Genomic DNA, 21,781 nt, shown 5'->3' on the forward strand with positions numbered 1-21,781 from the left:
GTTCCATTACATTACACATAAGTCATTGGGCGAAGGCGTCTTCTGTATAGTGGTATTGATAAGATCCCTGACTCTTGTTTTGAACATTAACACGCGTTGCTTGCAGGACAGTTTGGAAACAAGGACCTTATTTTTCATATCAGCAAGCAATACGTTTGGAAGACAGACGGACCACCTCTGCTAATTAGCAATCTATCGTGCTATGAACGCCTGTGTATGTAATGGAAAAAGGCCACCAGAAACGTGTTGTCACTGAAAAAATACTGTCGGCTGCAACTGTGATAAAGCAGGTAAACAGTGTACAGTATATATTTTGCGATAAATTATTTGGATGTCATATGAACGAACGTAACGTGCTTCTGTTTCTAGAACCGTATTTCAATTGAGAATCGATTCACGTTTCAATAGAATATTTCGCTGTCAGAGCCAGTCTACCTCCAAAATAACATACAAGGTCCTTGAACCTTAAGACAGGCTCCTTTATTAAGAGTAAGTACATATTGGGTTATCCCAACATTAGATGGCAGGAGAAGTAGTTATTTGTCACAATTTAGAATGTATTTACTCTATTTTGAACGTCCTGTAACTTTTTGTCCAAACTCAGTATTATAATACATTTATGCAAAGGATTAACACAACAAACAATACACGGTAGGCTACATGTTTGAGTGCAGGACTCAAATGGAACCCTTTCTTCTGTGCAAGAGATTCCGTGGTGATATTTGAAGTGCTACACCCTAGGACCGACTGCCAGTAAAGGTATACCTCGTTGCAAATATACTGGTAACTAACCCTTCTTCTGTCTGTGATTTGTAGCGTCGAGAGTGATCAGGTACGATACACACACACCCTTCGGTTATCTTCCTTGACATGCATATCATTTAACTCCGATGTTGTCATATGCTGCTGCTGTTTATCCTGTTGCTTAGTCACTTTATCCCTGCCTATAAATCAGTGGCGAACAGTAACTATGGCCCTAGTCTTCAGAGGGACCAACAATCTTCCAATACGTTGTGTTAAACTCAAATCAAGAAAATAACAAAACATAGTATAATTTATTATAGCTTCTGTAGTCGGACCATTCTAGTTCTACTGAAGGAGGAATGAAAACAGGCCTGGCCGAGCCTCGGAGACAGAAAATCATAACAATACAAAAGCACAGACATTTAATTTCCCAACTGAAATTAACAAAAGTTATTTTATGACCTTCATCACACTAACCAGTGATCTAAAGTTTAAATGCAACAATGTTTCATAGTCATTATTTTCAGACATCGCAAACATCAAGTGAGCTGCCCAAAAAGTGCCAGATTATAATTTGTAAACAAAGTTTGAAAATTAAAAGGGTGGTGCTAACAAATTATCAACAACATCCACCTTGAAGTAAATAACAGCTTCTACAGCCGCTGTTGCCATTGTCACACTACTACAACACTAGCTAGCTAACATTACCAGCAATTTCGTGGGAAAACTACTGTTTGCGCCTCTGATTATTTGCTCGTCTGGGCCTTAGAGAAAGAGAATGGTGCAATTTCGGCCTGCATTCCTGTATCTGCAGGAACCCCTCTTCATACCTCTATAAGTACATTTTTAGGTTAGGGAAGGCAGAAGCGATCCAGTAAAGTAGGTGGCGTTATTGAACAATAACGTTGGATGCCAGTCGCCGATTAAACCCACAGAAGAAGGGGCGGGGTGACAACGCGCACTGTTTTCCTGCAGTTCTGTTAACGATGCTGAGGGCTGGTGTTCAGAATTCGGGAGCGAAGGACACTGCCAGTTTATCCAGCTAGTCCTACGGAGGACTCCGGGACACAGCAGCCGAGATGTGGGAGTGACACTTTGTGCTAGCTAGCCAGCACACTATGGGGGGTGATTCATGCCATAATTAAGCCTCGTGAAGCTACTGATACCTCTCACCAAGTCACCTAACATCTTCCTAGCGCCATAAAATAACGCCATTAATTAACATGGACTGTCAATGGAGACAAGTTTGTTTCTAAGGCATCAAACTGCTGACACGTACACGTCATGTAGACATAGTGTTTGTGGTGTTCACATCGTGTAACACGTCACGGAAGTTTATTCTGAATGATTTTACCATGAACGCCTTAAAAACGTCTACATGTGTTCAAGTGTCTGTTTAGTTTATCAATTTCATTTGTCGATTTAGCTAAAATAGGCCTATCACCTCAATGCAAAAAGTATTAGGCTAGTTGATATCGTAGCCACCATTACTATGTAGATATGCCTATTTCTCGCATCAATAGAAACACAAGGGTTTCTTGGTAGCCTAGTGGTTAAAGCGCTGAGCCAGTAACCGAAAGGTTGCTAGATTGAATCCCAAAGCTGAAAAGATTCACTTTTTTGTTGTCTTGTCCAAGCAAAGCACTGTTCCCCCGGGCTGTGAATACATGGATTTTGATTAAGGCAGCCCCCCGCACCTCTCTGATTCAGAGAGGTTGGGTTGGGTTAAACGCGAAAGACACATTTCAGTTGAATGCATTCAGTTATACAACTGACGAGGTATCCTCCTTTCCTTTTCTTTGTTGGAGGTAGCCAAGTCTAGTGGCATATTCAAAACAACTCACAAGTCGGGCAAATCAATCTCTGACTTCCGAATACAGTGCCTTCAAGACAACTGGGAACTCTGGAAAAAAACGAGCTCAGACTGGAATTTTTGTTTTGAACAGTCATCTAACTCAGAATCTCTGCATCTTACTCTGACCTGAAAATCACTGATGTCATGATTTGACCTAGTTTCCCAGATTTACCACTTTACCGGATTAACAGACACAGTCACCTAAAGGTGTCTTCAAAGGCATTCTAATCTGCTTCAATTTCCACCACATCAGGTGGAATATCAGTGACCTCAAAAGTACGTTATACAAAAACAGCAAAAGAAAAACACTAAGTCAATTTAAAAAATATTATACTACAGTTTATGCAATAATGTTAAATACAATTTCATTGTTTACGTCAGTTAACTGCTGCGGCTCCCCTCCATATGGCAGGCAATAGAGTGAATACTCAGGAGGCCTGGACACTGCTGTGTTGTGTGTAAAGACAATTACCTTCAGATTGTCCTTCCACCATTCCTGGTACCCATCAAGGGACTTGCCCGTGGCAGTCCCCATGGTCCGTTCATCCAAACGTGGAGTCCCCATACATCTACACATTCACATTATATATAACGCACTGTACGATCAGTGTAAATTTTTACAAAACTCTAAATTACTGGGCGCCAATGCAAAACAATGCCACAACCATTATATTAATCTGACATCGACTAAAACCAACTAGGCTAGAGCTAACTACTACACTATTTTTGTACAAATATTAACACTAACACATTTTATTGTGACGTCACATATTTACATGTATTACCTAAAGTGAACTGAGCCTTTGTTCATAGAAAATAAAACAAATTGGATCTAAAACAATGAAAAAAAGTACAGAATGTTTGGGCGCCATGTTAATCTCTTCCCGGTCCTTTGTCTGTACATTATGCCTTGAATCTATGGTATCGTGCCCTGAAACCTGCTCCTTTTACTCTCTGTTCCGAACGTGCTAGAGGGCTAGTTCTTATAGCCTTTAGCCGTACCCTTATCCTACTTCCCCTCTATTCCTCTGGTGATGTAGAGGTTAATCCAGGACCTGCAATGCCTAGCTCCACTCCTATTCCCCAGGTGCTCTCATGGGTTGACTTCTGTAACCATAAAAGCCTTGGTTTCATGCATGTTAACATTAGAAGCCTACCCCCTAAGTTTGCTTTATTCACAGCTTTAGCACATTCTGCCAACCCGGATGTCTTAGCCGTGTCTGAATCCTAGTTTAGGAAAACCACCAAAAACCCTGACATTTCCATCCCTAACTATAACATTTTCCGCCAAGATAGAACTGCCAAAGGGGGCGGTGTTGCAATCTACTGCAGAGATAGCCTGCAGAGTTCTGTCTTACTATCCAGGTCTGTACCAAAACAATTTGAGCTTCTACTTCTAAAACTTCACCTTTCCAGAAACAAGTCTCTCACCGTTGCCGCTTTCTATAGACCAACCTCTGCCCCCAGCTGTGCCCTGGACGCCGTATGTGAATTGATTGCCCCCCATCTATCTTCTGAGCTCGTGCTGCTAGGTGACCTAAACTGGGACATGCTTCACACCCCGGCCATCCTACAATCTAAGCTTGATGCCCTCAATCTCACACAAATTATCAATGAACCTACCAGGTACAACCCCAAATCCGTAAACACGGGCACCCTCATAGATATCATCCTAATTTACTCGCCCTCCAAATACACCTCTGCTGTTTTCAACCAAGATCTCAGTGATCACTGCCTCATTGCCTGCATATATGTAATGGGTCTGCGGTCAAACGACCACCCTTCATCGCTGTCAAACCCTCCCTAAAACACTTCAGCGAACAGGCCTTTCTAATCGACCTGGCTGGGGTATCCTGGGATGACATTGACCTCATCCCATCTGTAGAGGATACCTGGTTATTCTTTAAAAGTGCCTTCCTCACCATCTTAAATAAGCATGCTCCATTCAATTTTTTGAACCAGAAATAGATATAGCCCTTGGTTCACTCCAGGCCTGTCTGCCCTTGACCAGCACAAAAACATCATGTGGCGGTCTGAATTAGCATCGAATAGCCCCTGTGATATGTAACTTTTCAGGGAAGTAAGGAACCAATATACACAGGCAGTTAGGAAAGCTAAGGCTAGCTTTTTCAAACAGAAATTTGCATCCTGAAGTACAAACTCAAAAAAGTTATTCGACACTGTAAAGTCCATGGAGAATAAGAGCACCTACTCCCAGCTGCCCACTGCACTGAGGTTAGGAAACACTGTCACTACCGATAAATCCACTATAATTGAGAATTTCAATAAGCATTTTTCTACGGCTGGCCATGATTTCCACCTGGCTATCCCTACCCCAGTCAACTGCCCGGCACCCTCCACAGCAACCCGCCCAAGCCCCCACCATTTCTCCTTCACCCAAATCCAGATAGCTGATGTTCTGAAAGAGCTGCAAAATCTGGACCCCTACAAATCAGCTGGGCTAGACAATCTGGACCCTCTCTTTCTAAAATTATCTGCCAACATTTTTGCAACCCCTATTACTAGCCTGTTCAATCTCTCTTTCGTATCGTCTGAGATTCCCAAAGATTGGAAAGCTGCCAGAATTAGTTGGGTAACATAGATAAGATGTTTTATTTTCATAATATGCGTGTGAGATACTTGTCATTTTAGAACGTATTTTGTTGTACTATAGTGTTGGCCGTTTGCAGTTATCTGTTCTCTGTCAGGGTTCAGTTACTTGGGCCACAGAAAGGGGAGAGGTCAAGCTTGTCTTCATATGTAAACGTATCTTTTAAACCATGTGAAGGGATGATTGAGGGGGAACCAATTATCTCTTGGCTTCACAATGTCCGTGTGCCAGTCACTCCCTACTTTTCCCACCGGGGACAGGAGGACGGCAGTGTCTGGAACCATTCTATGTTCCCTCTGAGGTTGCCCTTATCTTGACCTAGAGGCTCACTCTCCTCTCCGTGAGCTTGTCCAGGATGGATTGTATTTGGGATGGGAGTGTATAAAATGACAATTGATAAATACCATTGGGTACTATTTTGTACCAAGAACGAGATAAGAGCTTAGTTTAGGAGACAAAGCTGAACGATAATTTATTGCCAATGCTGTCTGGCTATGTGTGTCTTTGCTATAAAGGATCTCAGTTGCAATGTGTAAGCACTCTCAGAGAATTAATTTATAGACACTGAATTGACCTGAGGGTCACAGGGTTGTGATGGAGCTCATATAATTTAAAATGAACTTCATGATAACTCTGACTTGTGTGTGGGTTTTGCTCTCTTGTGATTTGGTAATACAGGACATTTCCACTACACTTTCTAATTTCTTCGAAACCAAGTTAACAAACAGATTACCAACCATTTCGAATCCCACTGTACCTTCTCCGCTGTGCAATCTGGTTTCAGAGCTGGTCATGGGTGCACCTCAGCCACCTCAAGGTCCTAAATGACATCATAACTGCCATCAATAAGATACATTACTGTGCAGCCGTCTTCATCAACCTGGCCAAGGCTTTCGACTCTGTCAAATCACCACATTCTTATCGGCAGACAAAACAGCCATGGTTTCTCAAATGACCTCCTCGCCTGGTTCACCAACTACTTCTCTGACAGTTCAGTGTGTCAAATCAGAGGGCCTGTTGTCCGGACCTCTGGCAGTCTCTATGGGGGTGCCACAGGGTTCAATTATCGGGCCAACTCTCTAATCTGTAAACATCAATGATATCGCTCTTGCTGCTGGTGGTTCTCTGATCCACCTCTACGCAGACGACACCATTCTGTATACTTCTGGCCCTTCTTTGGACACTGTTAACTAACCTCCAGACAAGCTTCAATGCCATACAACTTTCTGTGGCCACCAACTACTGTGGCCTCCAACTGCTCTTAAATGCAAGTAAAACTAAATACATGCTCTTCAACCGATCGCTGCCCACACCTGCCCGCCTTCCCAGCATCACTTCTCTGGATGGTTCTGACTTAGAATATGTGGACAACTACAAATACCTGGGTGTCTGGTTAGATCGTAAACTCTCCTTCCAGACTCACATTAAGAAACTCCAGTCCAAAATTAAATCTAGAATCTGCTTCCAATTTCGCAACAAAGCATCCTTCACTCATGCTGCCAAACATACCATCCTACCGATCCTCAACTTCGGCGATGTCATTTACAAAATAGCCCCCAACCCTCTACTCAACAAATTGGATGCAGTCTAGCACAATGCCATCCGTTTTGTCACCAAAGCCCCATATCCTACCCACCACTGCGACCTGTACGCTCTCGTTGGCTGGCCCTTGCTTCGTACTCGATGCCAAACCCACTGGCTTCAGGACATCTACAAGTCTCTGATAGGTAAGGCCCAGTCTTATCTCAGCTCACTGGTCACCATAGCGGCACCCACCCTTAGCACACGCTCCAGCAGGTATATCTCTCTAGTCACCCCAAAAGCCAATTCCTACTTTGGCCGCCTCTCCTTCCAGTTCTCTGCTGCCAATGACTGGAATGAATTGCAAAAATCACTTACTCTTACCTCCCTCACTAGCTTTAAGCACCAGCTGTCTGAGCAGCTCACAGATCACTGCACCTGTACATAGCCCATCTGTAAATTGCCCATCCAACTACCTCATCCCCATACTGTATTTATTTATTTATCGTGCTCCTTTGCACCCCTGTATCTCTACTTGCACATTCATCTTCTGCACATCAATCACTCTAGTGTCTAATTGGTATATTGTAATTACTTCGCCACCATGGCCTATTTATTGCCTTAACTCCTCTTTTCTTACCGCATTTGCACACACTGTATATACATTTTATTCAACTGTATTATTGACTGTATGTTTTGTTTATTCCATGTGTAACTCTGTGTTGTTGTATGTGTCAAACTGCTTTGCTTTATTCTTGTCCAGGTCACAGTTGTAAATGAGAACTTGTTCTCAACTTGCCTACCTGGCTAAATAAAGGTGAAATAAAAATAAATGTAAACCATTAGCAACCTAGCCTAATTCCATTAACTTACGTACAATGGAGATAATACCAACCAGTATTTCACTCAGTTAAAACTGCCTTCAAACATCACCAAATTCATGGACTATGTAACTAACCATGTTATCTCAATATTTTGAGTCATATTGCATTTTTGCATATTACATACCTGAATTAGTAGTTAGTGTTGAGATAGAGAAACGTTCATTTTCAGAACTAGTCATTCTCCATAATGTAGAAATGCTAAATATATATTAAATAAGAAATGTTAAATATCTTACTAACTCCCTTCATTAATGTCACAGCTCCCCTAGCGGCAGTAATTGTATACATACATTAAATGAAAATACCTGGGAGGAAAATATGACCACACATGCAGTTGAAGTTGGAAGTTTACCTTAGCAAAATACATTTAAACTCAGTTTCACAATTCCTGAGATTTAATCCTAGTAAAAATCCCCAGTCTTAGGTCAGTTAGGATTGCCACTTATTTTAAGAATGTGAAATGTCAGAATAATAAACACAGCAAAAAAGAAAGGTCCTCTCACTGTCAACTGTGTTTATTTTCAGCAAACTTAACATGTGTAAATATTTGTATGAACATAACAAGATTTAAACAACTGAGACATAAACTGAAAAAGTTCCACAGACATGGAATAATGTGTCCCTGAACAAAGGAGTGGTCAAATCAAAAGTAACAGTCAGTATCTTGTGTGGCCACCAGCTGCATTAAGTACTGCAGTGCATCTCCCCCTCATGGACTCCACCAGATTTGCCAGTTCTTGCTGTGAGATGTTACCCCACTCTTCCAACAAGGCACCTGCAAGTTCCCAGACATTTCTAGGGGGAATTACCCTAGCCCTCACCCTCGGATCCAACAGGTCCCAGACGTGCTCAATGGGATTGAGATCCGGGCTTTTCGCTGGCCATGGCAGAACACTTAAATTCCTGTCTTGCAGGAAATCACGCACAGAATGAGCAGTATGGCTGGTGGCATTGTCATGCTGGAGGGTCATGTCAGGATGAGCCTGCAGGAAGGGTACTACATGAGGGAGGAGGATGTCTTCCCTGTATGTCTTTCCTGTCACCCTGTAGCGCTGTCTTAAGGTTCTCACAGTACGGACATTGCAGTTTATTGCCCTATCCACATCTGCAGTACTCATGCCTACTTGCAGCATGCCTGAGGAACGTTCATGCAGATTAGCAGGGACCCTGGGCATCTTTATTTTGGTGTTTTTCAGAGTCAGTGGAAAGGCCTCTTTAGTGTCATACATTTTCACAACTGTGACCTTAATTGCCTACCATCTGTTAGCTGTTAGTGTCTTCACGACCGTTCCACAGTGGCATGTTCATTAATTGTTTATGGTTCATTGAACAAGCATGGGAAACAGTGTTTAAACCCTTTACAGTGAAGATCTGTGAAGTTATTTGGATTTTTACTAATTATGTTTGAAAGACAGGGTCCTGAAAAAGGGGTTTCTTTTTTTGCTGAGTTTAGTAGAAATAATGATTTATTTCCGATTTGATTTATTTCATCATATTCCCAGTGGGTCAGAAGTTTACATACACTCAATTAGTATTTGGTAGCATTGCCTTTAAATTGTTTAACTATGGTGAAACATTTCGGGTAGCCTTCCACAAGCTTCCCACAATAAGTTGGGTGAATTTTGGTCCATTCCTCCTGACAGAGCTGGAGTAACTGAGTCAAAACCTGACAAACCGTAGGCCTTCTTGCTCATACACACTTTTTCAGTTCTGCCCACAGATTTTCTATAGGATTGAGGTCAGGGCTTTGTGACGGCCACTCCAATACCTTGATTTTGTTGTCCTTAAGCTATTTTACCACAACTTTGGAAGTATGCTTGGGGTGATTGTCCATTTGGAAGACCCATTTGCGACCAAGCTTTAACTTTCTGACTGATGTCTTGAGATGTTGCTTTAATATATCCACATTTTCCTGTCTCATGATGCCATCTATTTTGTGGAGTGCACCAGTCCGTCCTGCAGCAAAGCACCCCCACAACATGATGCTGTCACCCCCCTGCTTCACGGTTGGATGGTGTCCACCTTTTTCCTCCAAACATAATGATAGTCATTATGGCCAAACAATTATATTTTTTGTTTCTTCAGACCAGAGGACATTTCTCCAAAAAGTACCATCTTTGTCCCCGTGTGCAGTTGCAAACCGCAGTCAGGCTTTTTTATGTGGGTTTTGGAGCAGTGTCTTCTTCCTTGCTGAGCAGCCTTTCAGGTTATGTCGATATAGGGCTTGTTTTACTGTGGATATAGATACTTTTGTACCCGTTTCCTCCAGCATCTTCACAGGGTCCTTTGCTGTTGTTCTGGTATTGATTTGCACTTTCCGCACCAAAGTACGTTCATCTCTAGGAGAAAGAACATGTCTACTTCCTGAGCGGTATGACGACTGCGTGGTCCCATGGTGTTTATACTTGTATAGTATTGGTTGTACAGATGAGCGTGGTACCTTCAGGCGTTTGGAAATTGCTCCCAATGAGGAACCAGACTTGTTTCATCCTTGACACTTTTTTTCTGAGGTCTTGGCTGATTTCTTTTGATTTTCCCGTGATGTCAAGCAAAGAGGCACTGAGTTTGAAGGTGGGCCTTGAAATACATCCACAGGTACACCTCCAATTGACTCAAATGATGTCAATAAGCCTTTCAGAAGCTTCTAAAGCATGACATAATTTTCTGGAATTTTTCAAACTGTTTAAAGGCACAGTCAACTTAGTGTATGTAAACTTCTGATCCACTAGAAGTGTGATACAGTGAAATAATCTGTCTGTAAACAATTGTTGGACAAATGACTTGTCATGCACAAAGTAGATGTCCTAAATGACTTGCCAAAACTATAGTTTGTTAACAAGAAATTTGTGGAGTGGTTGAGAAACTAGTTTTAATGACTCCAACCTAAGTGTATGTATGTAAACTTCCGACTTTAACTGTATGTGTGTCACATACAGTGGGGCAAAAAAGTATTTAGTCAGCCACCAATTGTGCAAGTTCTCCCACTTAAAAAGATGAGACCTGTAATTTTCATAATAGGTACACTTCAACTATGACAGACAAAATTAGAAAAAAATCCAGAAAATCACATTGTAGGATTATTAATGAATTTACTTGCGAATCATGGTGGAACATAAATATTTGGCCACCTACAAAAAAACAAGCAAGATTTCTGGCTCTCACAGACCTGTAACTTCTTCTTTAAGAGGTTCCTCTGTCCTCCACTCATTACCTGTATTAATGGCACCTGTTTGAACTTGTTATCAGTATAAAAGACACCTGTCCACAACTTCAAACAGTCACACTCCAAACTCCACTATGGCCAAGACCAAAGAGCTGTCAAAGGACACCAGAAACAAAATTGTAGACCTGCACCAGTCTGGGAAGACTGAATCTGCAATAGGTAAGCAGCTTGGTTTGAAGAAATCAACTGTGGGAGAAATTATTAGGAAATGAAAGACATACAAGACCACTGATAATCTCCCTCGTTCTGGGGCTCCACGCAAGATCTCACCCGTGGTGTCAAAATGATCACAAGAACGGTGAGCAAAATCCCAGAACCACACGGGGGGACCTATTCAATGACCTGCAGAGAGCTGGGACCAAAGTAACAAAGCCTACCATCAGTAACACACTACGCCGCCAGGGACTCAAATCCAGCAGTGCCAGACGTTTCCCCCTGCTTAAGCCAGTACATGTCCAGGCCCGTCTGAAGTTTGCTAGAGAGCATTTGGATGATCCAGAAGAAGATTGGGAGAATGTCATATGGTCAGATGAAACCAAAATATAACTTTTTGGTAAAAAAGGAGGAGGACAAAGAGAGCTGAGTTGCATCCAAAGAACACCATACCTACTGTGAAGCATGGGGGTGGAAACATCAGTTTTTCTGCAAAGGGACCAGGACGACTGATCCGTGTAAAGGAAAGAATGAATGGGGCCATGTATCATAAGATTTTGAGTGAAAACCTCCTTCCATCAGCAAGGGCATTGAAGATGAAACATGGCTGGGTCTTTCAGCGTGACAACGATCCCAAACACACCGCCCGGGCAACGAAGGAGTGGCTTCGTAAGAAGCAAGGTCCTGGAGTGGCCTAGCCAGTCTCCAGATCTCAACCCCATAGAAAATCTTTGGAGGGAGTTGAAAGTCAGTGTTGCCCAGCGACAGCCCCAAAACATCACTGCTCTCGAGGAGATATGCATGGAGGAATGGGACAAAATACCAGCAACAGTGTGTGAAAACCTTGTTAAGACTTACAGAAAACGTTTGACATTTGTCATTGCCAACAAAGGGTATATAACAAAGCATTGAGAAACTTTTGTTATTGACCAAATACTTATTTTCCATCATAGTTTGCAAATAAATTCATAAAAAATCCTACAATGTGATTTTCTGGATTTTTTTTCTCATTTTGTCTGTCATAGTTGAAGTGTACCTATGATGAAAATTACATGCCTCATCTTTTTAAGTGGGAGAACTTTCACAATTGGTTGCTGACTAAATACTTTTTTGCCCCACTGTATACACATGGCATATGCTTGAGTACCACCTTGACATCTATGATCTGCTTGCCTCAATAAATGAATTCTAGAACATTGGTAGCCAGGATTAGCTATTTCAAATCAAATCTAACTTTTTCACATGCGCCACATACACGTGTAGACCTTACCGTGAAATGCTTACTTACAAGCCCTTAACCAACAGTGCAGTTCAAGAAGAGTTTAAGTAGTGCAGTTCAAGAAGAGTTTAATAAACAACGAGTAACAGCATTGTACAAAACAAATGGAGAGGGGGGGCAATGCAGTAGCAGCAGTGTATCTAGTCTCATAATAATTGCATAACGTTGCAAGTTAGACGTGTCATATTTTGTTTGCATGTTTATTTTATTTTTTATTGAACCTTTATTTAACTCGGCAAGTCAGTTAAGAACAAATTCTTATTTACAATGACGACCTACCCCAGCTAAACCCGGACGACGCTGGGCCAATTGTGCGCTGCCCTATGGGACTCTCAATCGCGGCCGGGTGTGATACAGCCTGGAAATGAACCAGGGTCTGTAGTTATGCCTCTAACACTGAGATGCAGTGCCTTAGACCGCTGCGCCACTCGGGTGTCCCAAGCAAGTATTTTTTTGTTGGTCCTGTCAATGTTGTGATCACACACAGGTTACTTTGCCTGCTTGCAAATGTGTGCTAAAAGTGGGGATGTTTCATAGTATTTCTGATTACCTTAACTCACCAGCACCAATTAATTGTATTTTCCACAGATATCCACAACTGCAGTACAGGTCTACACTCGGTTAAAAAGGTGCTATCTACAAAGTAACAGGATTATTCCGCTGTCCCCATAGGAGAACCCTTTTTGATTCCAGGTAGAACCCCTTCTGTGTCTAGGTAGAGAACCCTTTTTGGTTCCATTCCACAGAGGGTTCTACCTGGAACCAAAATGTTTTCTCCTTTGGTGACAACCAAAGAACCCTGTTGGAACCCGTTTCTCAAAGAGTGTACTCAACAAGTTTAGCCTGTTAAGTTTACACCATTTGATTCTGTACTCAAACATCTGCCTGGTATTCAAGATAATATGCAACATAGCACCACCACCTTTTGAAGGTTTTCGTCAACCTGTTCTGAGACTTAAATCGCAGTGTTCCAAGAACCTCCACCAGGGGACTGTAGTATCCTCAAACGGACAAAAAGCAGACAAGGCACCCCACACTCATTTTAGATCCCATGGGGTCTTAATTTTCATACTGTATGCTCTCACTACCTCCTTTGCCATCTTCTCATGTCTTAACTTGGAACTCCATCCACACACACACACACACACACACACACACACACACACACACACACACACACACACACACACACACACACACACACACACACACACACACACACACACACACACACACACTATAGCACCTTGCTTACATTTCTCACATTTTAGGCATCCAGCTGATGCCTTGGATGGATCATGTTTCACTGAGATGGGCACAGGGGTATATGTACAGTCATTTTTTTGTGTGGTGGCAATGTAGTTGAACAGGAGAAGAGGATGTGGAGGGAGAAAAGTGGTGGGTTGAGCACCTGCAGTGAAGCTGATTGGTTGCTCATCACATCTTGACTAAAAGAAAGCGATTTAGAAATTAGTTAGACAATGCCATAGTTCAACAGCTGAAAAGCTGTCATTAACATACTCCCAGAGATAGCAATGTATTCACTGAATAAAGTAGCCTACCCATCCCCATTTACAATTGTATTCATCAATGAAATAAATTATACTATATCACATTCAATTAATTACTATTGTAGATATAGACTACTCTTGTATCTACAATAACATAATCATGGAATTAAATAGCGTACCCATCCACATTTAATTGATAAATTAGATAAATAATACTAGCAATAATACTAGCACATAGAGTTAGATTGTAGAATAGGCTACTACTGTATCCACACTATATTAGGATACCGTTGTGATTTTAGGTCTTCAATCGAAGTTGCATGTTGTACATCGTTTCCCTTTAGTGAAAAGTAGTTATTTAATTGACAATTTAATTAATCCATGAAATAAATAATACTAGCACATCAAATGATGTTATTGTACACTATCCTACTCTGCTATCGACATAGTAAATAATATTGCCTACGTGCTTTCGACAATACATTATAAAAAAACTAATTTTCAAATAAACCACATTTGCCTTAACACAGTAGACATAAATATTTCCTAACAATATCACAACTTAAATATAGCCCACTTACTCCTCAATTGGATCAAGGACATCTTGGTAATTATTTTCATCGACACTCAAATCGCTTGTGCCACTTGTAGAAAAACAAACAAACAACTGAATGTCTGTGTTGCTGCCGAGCTCTCAAATACCGTACCAGTCACTTCCTTTATGAACGGTCACTGCTATCCGGATTCCTTGGGACGTCTTTACCCTGAACTTTACAATTTTATACATTTATACTTGATAGGGACATTCCAAGGAGCCCAAATAGCATGGACCCTCTGGGAAAGCATATGAACTCCTCAGTAAATAATAGTGCCTACGTGCTTTCGACAATATGTTATCAACAAAAAAATATTATTTTCAAATAAACCAAATTTGCCTTAACACAGTAGGCCTAAATATTTCCGAACGATATCGCAACAACGATATAGTCTACTTACTCCTCAATTGGATCAAGTACATCTTGGTAATTTATTTTCATAGTTACTAATGAAACTACCTGGGACAGAAAAAGAAGAATGAATGAATGTGTCGCCGCCGAGCTCTGAAATACCGTGCCAGTCTCTCACTTTATGAACAGTCACTGCAATCCGGATTCCTTGGGACATCCTTACCTTTAACTAACACTAAACTTAACCAATTTACATAATTATACTTTTTTATTGTTTTATTTTGCACCCTTTTTAACTAGGCAAGTCCGTTAAGAACAAATTCTTATTTTCAATGATGGCCTAGGAACATTGGGTTAACTGCTTTGTTCAGGGTCTCCCTCTGTACATGATAGAGGGAGGGACATCCCAAGGAGTCCGATTAGCACAGACCCTCTGGGAAAGTCTATGAACTGCTCTATTCGACTGAAGGGACATCCCAAGGATCCCTAATTTCACCTATGAACTCCTCTGAAAGCTGTGGACACAACTGTTATTGGTTGTCTGTAGAACAGGTAACAACACCGTCTGTGATTGGCTAACATTTAGATCTGTATACAGAGAGATAAGATAACATACTATGAGGTGTTGAGGGAAAGACCGATTGGGCATCATCTTTTCTAGGCCATTAGCGATAGCAGAAAATATACACGTAGGCTACACTATAGTTCAATGTGGCTACATTGGAATGTCTGCTTAACAAATTGTACGTTTCTAACATTATGGTTGAGATTTAATTAATATAAATATAAACTATGCACATTATGACTTTCATTAACTTCTCTAGGGTAGGGGACAGCATTTGGAATTTTGGATGAAAAGCATGCCCAAATTAAACTGCCTTCTACTCAGGCCCAGAAGATAGAATGTGCATATAATTAGTATATTTGGATAGAAAACTCTAAAGTTTCCAAAACTGTTAAAATAATGTCTGAGTATAACAGAACTGATTTGGCAGGCGAAAACCTGAGAAAAATCCATTCAGGAAGTAGGATTTTGTTGTTGTTGTAGTTTTCTATTCAATGCCATTACAGTATCCATTGACTTAGGACTATGCCTTCCACCATAATTTATGTCTTTAGAAATTGTTTCAGGCCTATATTCTGAAAAATGAGGGAGTAAGAGCAGTTTGAATGAGTGGACCCTGCCGTGTCACAGAGCTTTTTCATGAGCGCGACCAGAGAGTGCCTTTCTTGTTTACCTTTTATATTGACAACGTTATTGTCCGGTTGAAATATTGTAGATTATTTAGGCTAAAAACAACTTGATGATTGAATCTAAACATCGTTTGCCATGTTTCTATGAACTTTACAGATACAATTTGGATTTTTTGTCTGCCTGTTGTGATTGTGTTTTGAGCCTGTGGATTACTAAAGAAAACAAGCGAACAAAACTGAGATTTTCGGATATAAGAATAAATGAATGTCTTCTGAGTGCAAACATATGAAGATCATCAAAGGTAAGTGATTAATTCTCTCTATTTCTGACTTGTGTAACTCTTCTACTTGGCTGGTTATGTTTGTAATGATTTGTCTGCAGGGCTATGTTCTCAAATAATTGTACGGTATGCTTTTGCCATAAAGCAATTTTTAAATCTGACACAGTGGTTGGATTCACAAGACGTTCGTCTTTTCTGAATTTTTATGAGTATTACTGTATTTGAATTTGGCGCTCTGCAATCTCACTGGATGTTGGACAGGGGACAGGGGTCCCACAAACCCTAGAGAGGTTATACACGATGCAGGCATCACGCACACGTTATGCCTGCACACGTTAGTAAGGCGTTGGTGTCATGTCAGTCAGACCTGTAACGCAGGAGTCACACAGATGTTTGTAAGGCGTTGGTATCATGTCAGGTGGTACGGTTGCCTAGGCTTATGTCCCTGATCACCGTGTGCTATGATCACCCCATAGCACACAATGTCGCTAACTACGTCTGCACATCGACTCGGTACTGGTACCCTGTGTATATAGCCAACTTATCGTTACTTAGTGTATTTGTTCTTCTTGTTATTGTTCTATTATTTCTTTGTATTCTCTGCATTGTTGGAAAGGGCTCGTAAGTAAGCATTTCACTGTTAGTCTGTTGTTTACGACAAATAAAATTAGATTTGTTTCATGGTTAAAGTATACACCGTGACAAACGTCAGCATGTAATAACGCGTGTAACGCAAGCAGTCTCGGTACACCTGCCCCTATGTGTGTTGTCAGTGGTATAGTGGAGGGTATACACTGTATAGCCACTTACAGTGCCTTGCGAAAGTATTCGGCCCCCTTGAACTTTGCGACCTTTTGCCACATTTGACTTCAAACAAAAGATATAAAACTGTATTTTTTTGTGAAGAATCAATAACAAGTGGGACACAATCATGAAGTGGAACGACATTTATTGGATATTTCAAACTTTTTTAACAAATCAAAAAGGTCCCCCGAGAGAGAGAAAGAGAGAATTAGAGAGCACACTTAGATTCACACAGGACACCAAATAGGACAGGAGAAGTACTCCAGATATAACAAACTGACCCTAGCCCCCCGACACAAACTACTGCAGCATAAATACTGGAGGCTGAGACAGGAGGGGTCAGGAGACACTGTGGCCCCATCCGAGGACACCCCCGGACAGGGCCAAACAGGAAGGATATAACCCCACCCACTTTGCCAAAGCACAGCCCCCACACCACTAGAGGGATATCTTCAACCACCAACTTACCATCCTGAGACAAGGCTGAGTATAGCTTACAAAGATCTCCGCCATGGCACAACCCAAGGGGGGGCGCCAACCCAGACAGGAAGATCACATCAGTGACTCAACCCACTCAAGTGAAACACCCCTCCTAGGGACGGTATGAAAGAGCACCAGTAAGCCAGTGACTCAGCCCCTGTAATAGGGTTAGAGGCAGAGAATCCCAGTGGAAAGAGGGGAACCGGCCAGGCAGAGACAGCAAAGGCGGTTCGTTGCTCCAGAGCCTTTCTGTTCACCTTCCCACTCCTGGGCCAGACTACACTCAATCATATGACCCACTGAAGAGATGAGTCTTCAGTAAAGACTTAAAGGTTGAGACAGAGTTTGCGTCTCTTACATGGTTAGGCAGATCATTCCATAAAAATTTAGCTCTATAGGAGAAAGCCCTGCCTCCAGCTGTTTGCTTAGAAATTCTAGGGACAATTAGGAGGCCTGCGTCTTGTGACCGTAGAGTACGTGTAGGTATGTACGGCAGGACCAAATCAGAGAGATAGGTAGGAGCAAGCCCATGTAATGATTTGTAGGTTAGCAGTAAAACCTTGAAATCAGCCCTTGCCTTGACAGGAAGCCAGTGTAGGGAGGCTAGCACTGAAGTAATATGATCAAATTTTTTGGTTGGAGGAATATGTCATATCAATTAATAAGGTTGATGGAACATATCAGAATGTTTAGCTTAAAATGTTGATTTAACTATTATTTCCTCACATTGTAGGTGCAGCAATGCGCACACGGTGCAGGCCGACATGCAAATGTTCCAAATTGCAATTTACAGGAAAAGCATTCTAAAATGTGCACCACCCATACCTGAAAGCAGTTTTATAGACAGAAATAGACATATCCTTTAGACATTTTAGAAAGAAGGGAGCTCTGAAGATGCAACAACTTACAACTATCATGGGTTGCTAGGATCATATGACTAGGATCATACCTTTGGCTGCTAGACAATGTAATACAGTTTAAAGTAAACCAATAGAACAGGAGAACATTGAGGTCTTTATAAAATAATTCTCTCCATGTTTCTATGGTGGGATTTTGGCTATAGGCTACTATGAAGCAAGGCAAAACATGCCTCATAATGTCATTAAGTAAAACGTAAGGAAGGAAACATATAGCAATGCTAATGGTTGGCCTAACCGTCTTCTGGTAGATGGAAAGGCTTTCCCAAAAACTCTCAATTTAAAATGTTAACTAGCTACAAAGTAGTCTTTGCCTACCTGGCAGAATGATATGATTATCTGCATCAATCCAGTGGCCATTCGTTGTGCTAACAACATCTCAGAAACACTGCTAGCCAAACAGCAGTTCTAGGTGCCTGCCACTTAAATTAAACGATAACTACACAACAAATGCAATTCCCAGACCTTAGTGCTCTCCTGATGTGGTTTAAGCATTGTTATGGACATAGAACATCCTATTTAGTTTTTCTATTAAAAAAGTGTGACTTTTAACTCGAAATGACACAACGACAAGGTTCCAGTTTAACAAAGTTTACTATACCGTATGAACACACTACAAGGTAGCCATTCCACTCTAGGCTAGGTCCATCAACCACAAGACTCCCTGCGCAGGCACACTCTTGACTGAGTGATAGCCCGTAATAACAGAAATATTGGGATTCTTAAAACATGAACTTAACAACTTTGAGAGCGAAAACCTGGCTTAGTTGACAGCCTCCATTCATCTGTTTCACTAGTAGGCCTACCTGTACAGTACAACTTGGGCTGGCCTGACTGTGAAAGATAATTGTAGGTCATTCAGAGTGTATGTCACTGTTTCTCATACATTTTCACACAGAGCATCTTTCTTTCACCGGGCAGGCCATTTGGGAAATGTTTTGCTCAATTAGAGTATACTCACTTCTCCAGGCACCACTATGTGGTGAGCAACTAACAAAAAAAGTCAGTGTATCACTGTGGGATCAATCAGTTAGAAATAAAACAGTATCTGGACTTTGTACCTGTAGAAAAGGCCCATGGAGTTGGTGGAATAATCCTTTAACTCATTGCCACTTACTCAGCTGGGCCAGGGGCGCTTTAATTAGGTCAGGTGGAAGGAAAAGTCAGACAGATCTCAACTCCATAAAATGAGGAAATTGCCATCGCTTGAGCTCACTGCTTTCTCTTCCTTAACTCCGTCTGATCCAGAAGTTCTGTGCGTCCATGAATCCACGTAAGTCCCCCGACTCAGTTCAGATGAAAGGTAACAATCTGTTGCGATCCAGAGAGTGGGCCATCAGTTATTGTTTGTTATTACCGCGGAGCGCACGCTTCAAACAGTGTAATGTGAATTGTCAATGATCACGGCCCTACGGATCCTCATAGGCCAATTATGCAATCGATATGGTTAATAGGTAATGAAATTAATTACATGTACACATGAAAGGGTAAAATGAGAAATGTCATTGTTTGCTGAACTGATTGACTTTGATATCAAACTACTGGGGATTATAGATTGAATAACCATTCACTGTTCGTTTTCTTTCGTGATTTATGATAAATAGTTACGAGCCTAAATAACTCACGGATGATTACTATTGACTTCTTAATGAACTGGACTGTTGAATTACATTTACATTTAAGTCATTTAGCAGACGCTCTTATCCAGAGCGACTTACCTAAATTATGTTAATAATGATTGTTATGATTTGCTCTTTGACTATGAATTTTATTGGATACATGTTATATTGTTTCCTTTGTTATGCAGCACAGACTACTCAGTAAATATACCACTTTATGGTTAAAATAATTCCTTCCTCAGTCTCATCCATTCCTCTGTCACTCGACCGTGACCACCTGTTCACCCTCACTGTGTCATTCTACCTGTCCAGCTACCCACACAGATTCCACTAATCTTTCAGTGCCTTCCAGAGCTTTTTTGTGTTTTATTTTGCAGCCTTAACTATTTTGTTAATTTTTTTTTCAATGCAGTGAAAGTAGCTGAGCCATTTTTCATACTTTTTCTGATTTCCTCCATCTCAGCTACATCTACAACATGAGATGCGTGTGGATGTGTGTATTTCTGTGGCAGGTGTGATGCATGTGCCACTGCGCTGGGTGCTGTGGGATGTGAAAGACACTCTGCTGAAGGTGCGCAGGTCTGTCGGGGAGCAGTACTGCCAGGAGGTCCAGCGAACAGCAGGTTTCAGTCTTAACCCTACAGAGGTGGAGGCTGCCTTCCGCCAGTCCTTCCACCAGTACTCCAAACTCTTCCCCAACTACGGTACAGCCCAGGGCCTGGGGGGGAAGGCCTGGTGGATGGGAGTGGTTCGGGACACCTTCGCCCAGTGTAGAGTACAGGACGCAGCCCTACTAGACACACTATCCCACAACTTGTATCATGGCTTCTGCAGCCCTAATAACTGGGAGGTGAGGGGATTATAATAATTGCTTCACTCAGCATGACAGTATATTGTATAATTCATGTAACATCTCCAAAAATTTGATATTATGATTGTGGAAAATGATCATGCATTCATTAAAATAGTTAAATTGTAAACATCCTCAATATCAATTGAAACAATTCTGCCACATAGTGAAATGAATAGCATGTATCTTCCGTCCTAAGGTATTTCCAGACTCTGTGAAGACCCTGGAGAGCATATCCTCCCTGGGACTGAAGCAGGGTGTGGTGTCCAACTTTGACAATCGCCTGGAGGGGATTCTACGAGGCTGTGGCCTGCTGTCTCACTTCAGCTTCCTGCTCACCTCAGAGGAGGCCGGTATAGCCAAGCCTAACCCAGCCATCTTCCACCGAGCACTAGAGAAATGTGGCGTAACAGCCACGAGTGTAGCTCACATTGGGGACCATTATGTCTATGACTATATGACCTCTCGGTCACTGGGCCTCCATGGGTACTTGCTAGACAGACAGGGCAGGAATAAATACCCTGATGTTCCCCCACAGCATCGACTAAAGACCCTGGAGGAGCTACCTGCACGTCTCCAGCAACATATGGACTAAATGTTATCTATTTACACAAGTAAACTCAAGCCAGGACTCAAACAAACCGCACTGTTCCAACATTTCACTGCACTTGACATTAAAGTATAAAAACTATATATAAAAGCCTTAATCTATGGCAGTGAAACTAGCCCCAAAACTTAACATATGCAATGACCACTTTTAGATTATCTAAATATGTACGTATAATTTATCTAATGTTTTCATAACTAACTTCACCAATATATATATTTATATCACGTTGTGACACCCTCCAATTAATGTATTATGTTCAATAAATAAAAATGCCTGTTCTACAGCCAGTGCAACATTC

The 21,781-nt window shown here is 41.5% G+C and overlaps 1 protein-coding gene across 4 annotated transcripts; it reads left to right on the top strand.

Annotated features, from left to right (window-relative positions):
* Positions 1 to 3: 3 nt before the first annotated feature.
* On the top strand, positions 4 to 21,781 carry hdhd3 (haloacid dehalogenase-like hydrolase domain containing 3). Of its 4 annotated transcripts, none has more exons than XM_046341359.1 (3): positions 4 to 290; positions 20,536 to 20,873; positions 21,073 to 21,781. In XM_046341359.1, the coding sequence occupies exons 2-3, from the start codon at positions 20,541 to 20,543 to the stop codon at positions 21,466 to 21,468; spliced, it is 729 nt and encodes a 242-aa protein (XP_046197315.1). In that variant the 5' UTR covers positions 4 to 290; positions 20,536 to 20,540; the 3' UTR covers positions 21,469 to 21,781. The 4 variants fall into 4 exon arrangements, with proteins under 4 accessions (XP_046197315.1, XP_046197311.1, XP_046197308.1 ...); XM_046341355.1 differs by lacking the exon at positions 4 to 290 and adding an exon at positions 648 to 759; XM_046341352.1 differs by lacking the exon at positions 4 to 290 and adding an exon at positions 710 to 832.

Source organism: Oncorhynchus gorbuscha, linkage group LG03 (genome assembly GCF_021184085.1).
Source record: "Oncorhynchus gorbuscha isolate QuinsamMale2020 ecotype Even-year linkage group LG03, OgorEven_v1.0, whole genome shotgun sequence".
Lineage (NCBI taxonomy): Eukaryota > Metazoa > Chordata > Actinopteri > Salmoniformes > Salmonidae > Oncorhynchus > Oncorhynchus gorbuscha.